This window comes from Phaseolus vulgaris, chromosome 7, assembly GCF_051622355.1.
Source record: "Phaseolus vulgaris cultivar YP4 chromosome 7, ASM5162235v1, whole genome shotgun sequence".
NCBI classification, from domain to species: Eukaryota; Viridiplantae; Streptophyta; class Magnoliopsida; order Fabales; family Fabaceae; genus Phaseolus; species Phaseolus vulgaris.
The window spans coordinates 36,448,374-36,452,601 of record NC_143504.1 but is presented as its reverse complement, the minus strand read 5'-3'; the positions used below and the strand labels follow the sequence as shown (position 1 = coordinate 36,452,601).

The following is a 4,228-nucleotide window of genomic DNA, read 5'->3' as shown; positions in this document are numbered from 1 at the left end:
CTAAAGGTGGTCGAAAACTATACTAAATGACTAAAACTGTGTTGCCCTAATCGTCTTGTGCACACAGTGGGTGCGCCGCGAAAACAACTAGGGTTTGTGCTCTGTGTAAAGCTGCGAGAATTAGGTCAAAAATTATGGGGCCTTTTCAAATTTCCCAAGGCCCCCTTTTATACACCTTCTGCATTTAAAGCGCATTGAAAGCGTATAAAAATATTCCTTGGAACGTTCGAATCTTAACTGAATTAACACGTACCTTAGCGAACTTTTAGGAAAGCCTTGATGTTTTCAGCGCTTATTGCCACATGTTCTTCTAACTTGATCGCGACTCTTCGTGGGGGGCCCTACAGCGCCGTAACCCAACTTTAGGGTTAATCCATCGTGCAAACCCTCTTTTCTCGAAGTGCCTTTGGCGCAAGGGGGTGACTTTCTGGGTGCCAACTCATGCGCCCCAACTTCCAGTCACTCACCTTGGGATTGTATCTACCTTTCTCTCGTACCATGCACGTGGTTCTCCCCTGGGCGTGACCTCCTCATGGGTCGTATCTGTCCCAGGGTTTCCCAGCGGTGGCGTGGGTACTTCATGAGTCAGGTTACCCCCTACTGGTACTAGAACTCATGGCCTTGAAGCCACCTTTTTCCTTCTCTTTGTCGTCACTCTGATTGTCAAGGAGGCCCGAGCCCTCCTTGTGATGTCTTGACTCGGCTATGTCTTATTTTGGTGATGCCTTTACCTGGCGACGCCTTTCTTGGGCGACGCCTTTGCGAGGCGACACCTTTCTTAGGCGACGCCTTCGCGAGGCGACGCCTTTCCTAGGCGACGCCCTAACCTGGCGATGCCTCAAGCGGTCAACCTGTTGACCTCAAGCAGTCCCACCGCATGTGGACTTTGACTTTGACTTTTGGTCAACTCCCCGGGACGGTACATAGACCTATCCCATTTCCAAGGAAAAGAAAATGTAGAAGCTTGCTTAGATTGGGAAATGAGGGTAGAAAAATTGTTTGCTTCCCATAAAGAAAAGAAGGAAAGAAAGATACAAAAGAAAAGAGAGGAAGACGAAAGGGAAGCTAAAGAAAAAGAAAAAGAAAAGCCAAGTGAGGGGTGGTGTGAATCTAGAAAGAATGAGGAATATCTTATAATACCCCTTACAAGCATATTAAAAATAGAAAAGCAAGAGAAAACCTTTGGGAAACAAAAGGTGTGGGAGAAGAGTGTTCCTTCCCACAAGGTCATTCAACAAGGCAAGCAAATTAAAAATACCTTTGAAAATATGCTTCTTGTTGAACAACCTAGCCTTACCTCTTGTAAAGGAACACTTGCAAGCATAAGCAAAAAAGAAGAGTCTTTAAAGATAAAGATAAAGATGAAGTAGATTATTTTTCATATGTGTTAGGATATCACCAATTGAATGTCAAGTTATCTATAAGCATCTACAAAAACAAATTTTTATGTGAAGTAATGCCTAGAGCAACTTGTCATGTCTTATTGAGACAACCATTGCAAAGTGTACAAATTCTCATAAACAATGGTTGTAACAACGAGACTATCTTTACACATAAGAGAAAAAGTCTTCATGACGGAGAACTCATGGGCCAAATTAGAGTTGATAAAACTCTAGAGCTTTTAAAAGGAAAACTTTTGTCCCCCATGAGAAAAGAGGTTCAAAGACATTACCTTAGGTACAATTCTTGTTTTCAAACTACAGCTAAGGCAATGTCTCAAGAACTCTATACTCCTTCACCTTTTGTAAATGATCCTTGGGAAGACACAAACTTCATATTAGAGCTTCCTATGACAACAAAAGGTTTTGATTCAATTTTCATGGATAAACTCTTCTCTAGAGAAGTGCTACATCTTCATGGTTTATCCTCAAGCATAGTGTTGGATAGAGCTCCAAATTTCGCAAACCATGATTTGAGGATTCTCTTTGGAAAACTTGCAACTAAGTTGTACACTTTAAATTCTTGTCATCCTAAAGGCATGGTCAAAGTACATTTGAAAATCTAGCTCTTTCTACTATGCCTATAATAATCATAAAGGACAAACACAACTCTAGAGATGAGCATACATACCATAAAGTAGTTCACAAAACTACTTCTATTTCTACTTTTGAGGTTATATGTTGGCTAAATCATCTTTCTCCTTTTAAGTTGTTACCATCTCCTATAGGATTTATGCCTAAAGAGAAAGTAACCACAAATGAACATTTCAAAATGCATAAGATGATTAGAGAACACGTACAACAATCAAAAGAGAAACATTGTCCAAAGTTGCCAAAACCAAAAGAAAAACAAAAATGGCAACATAGTAAAATTGATTTTCAAACTAACACCTATGCTTTATTTGATGATTTCTATAGGTGGACGTTTGATCCAGGAGGACAAGCTTTGGCGAAACAAGAGGCTGCTATTCGAGATCAAGTCTATAGATCTGAGGATAGATCTTCTCAAGAAGGAGGAGATGATGGACACCATCCAGCCACATCCATCCCCCTAGTTGAAGAAAAAGTGTTGGATTTGAGGACAAATCCTTTTCAAGAGGGAGGGGATGACGGAAGAGGGCCAAGCACAACCTCATATAAAAAGACAAGAGCCAAGACATGAGCATCCAAAGCCAAACCAAGAGCGTCTAGGCCAAAGGAAGGAGCGTCTAGGCTAAAGTGAAGAGCGTCTAGCACAAGGTGGAGAGCATCTAAAGGGAGAGCGTCTAGAAGGAAGGGTAGACCGTCTAGGACCTATTACTAGGTCCATGACCAAGCTACGGATGTGAGACTTGGGCCAAGCTATGGATGGGAGAAGAAACAACTTGTATATGCTACATGAAGGCCCATTAAGGATAGCTTAGTATTAGTTGTGGTGTAAATAGCATAAACTTGATTCCATGAGACTTGACCTAGATTTGCTAAAGATTTGGTCACTTTCTAGAAGGATTCTCCACATGGCCATGTGCTCCATGTGATGTAAATTTGCATTTCATTTTGATTAGCATTAGGGTTGCATTATGGTCCTCCTTAGCCTATGAAAAGAGGAGCCTACACCTTGTATTTGGAAGAATGAATAGAGTATTGTTATGCTGCCAATTTAGTGCCATACATTACTCCTTGCCTAGCTTCTAGGTTTTAATCTTCATTTCACCACCTTCAAAGGGGCTGGCCGAACCTCCCCATTTCCACACTCTTCATGCACCTTCAAGGGCACCACACCTCTTAGGAGGACCTTGTTAATCTCCTCCATTAAGCTTCCGCACCATCTTCCACAAACATCCAAGAATAGCTCATAGGAAATCCATCAGTAAGGCTTCCTCCAAGACTTCTTGCTTCTTTTTCTTCTTTCGTTGTTTATGTGCTTCAAGAGAACCCGAGAGATCATCAATAGTCATCTTTTCTAAGTTTCTTGACTCCTCAATTGCACATACAACATTTTCAAAGTCATCTGTCAATGACCAAAGAATTTTCTCCACGACCCTTGCATCCTTGAGAGTCTCTCCATTGCGTTTTAGTTTATTGACTACCGTTTGCACACGAGTGATGTAATTAGATACATCTTCTGACTCCTTCATCTTCGTGGCCTCCAACTCACCTCGTAGAGTTTGAACCCTCATTTGTTTAACTCGGACTACACCCTTGAATGCCTTTTCCCAGATGTCCCATACTTCCTCTGAAGTGGATGCACCATCAATCTTCTCAAAGATTGCCTCATCAACAACTCGATACAACATGTACAAAGCTGCCTTATATGTCGATCGTGTCTCTCTTAACACTTTGATTTGGGCCGCCGAGTAACCAGTGGTATTTGCTTGTTCTTCAAAACCTTGTTGAACCACCTCCCAAGACACTACAAAAAATCGTGTAAAAATTGGCGGTTTTAATATAGCGATTATTAATAACCGCCACAAATTTCTGTATAATACGTCACTTGACTAACCGCCACAATTATCTTTCAAAAATATGTCATTTTCAACCGCCACAATTATCCTTATGAATAAAACAAGTTTTCCCTCCCTCATTATTCCCAATTATTTTTTAAAATAATTTTAGTAACCGAAATATTTTTGAAAATCTGGTTTGACTAAACAGACAAACCTTTCTCCCTGCCTAAACTCAAAGCCCTAAACGCTCAAACGCTTCTCACAGTCAAACATTAAACGCTCAAACGCTCATCACGAAGTTGTCGCGAAGCTGTACGAAATCATTTCGATTTTCCAAAATTGCCACGATCGGCACCTTCGCGG

General features: G+C 41.1%; 1 protein-coding gene across 1 annotated transcript; it reads right to left on the bottom strand.

Annotated features, from left to right (window-relative positions):
* Nucleotides 1-3,271: 3,271 nt before the first annotated feature.
* On the bottom strand, nt 3,272-3,715 carry LOC150025890 (uncharacterized). Its single transcript, XM_090304800.1, has one exon. The coding sequence runs from the start codon at nt 3,713-3,715 to the stop codon at nt 3,272-3,274; it is 444 nt and encodes a 147-aa protein (XP_090160926.1).
* Nucleotides 3,716-4,228: the final 513 nt, after the last annotated feature.

Bases quoted from the DNA above. Each gene is read 5' to 3' on its own strand.
- LOC150025890 (XM_090304800.1), bottom strand. From the start codon at position 3,715: ATGTTGTATCGAGTTGTTGATGAGGCAATCTTTGAGAAGATTGATGGT.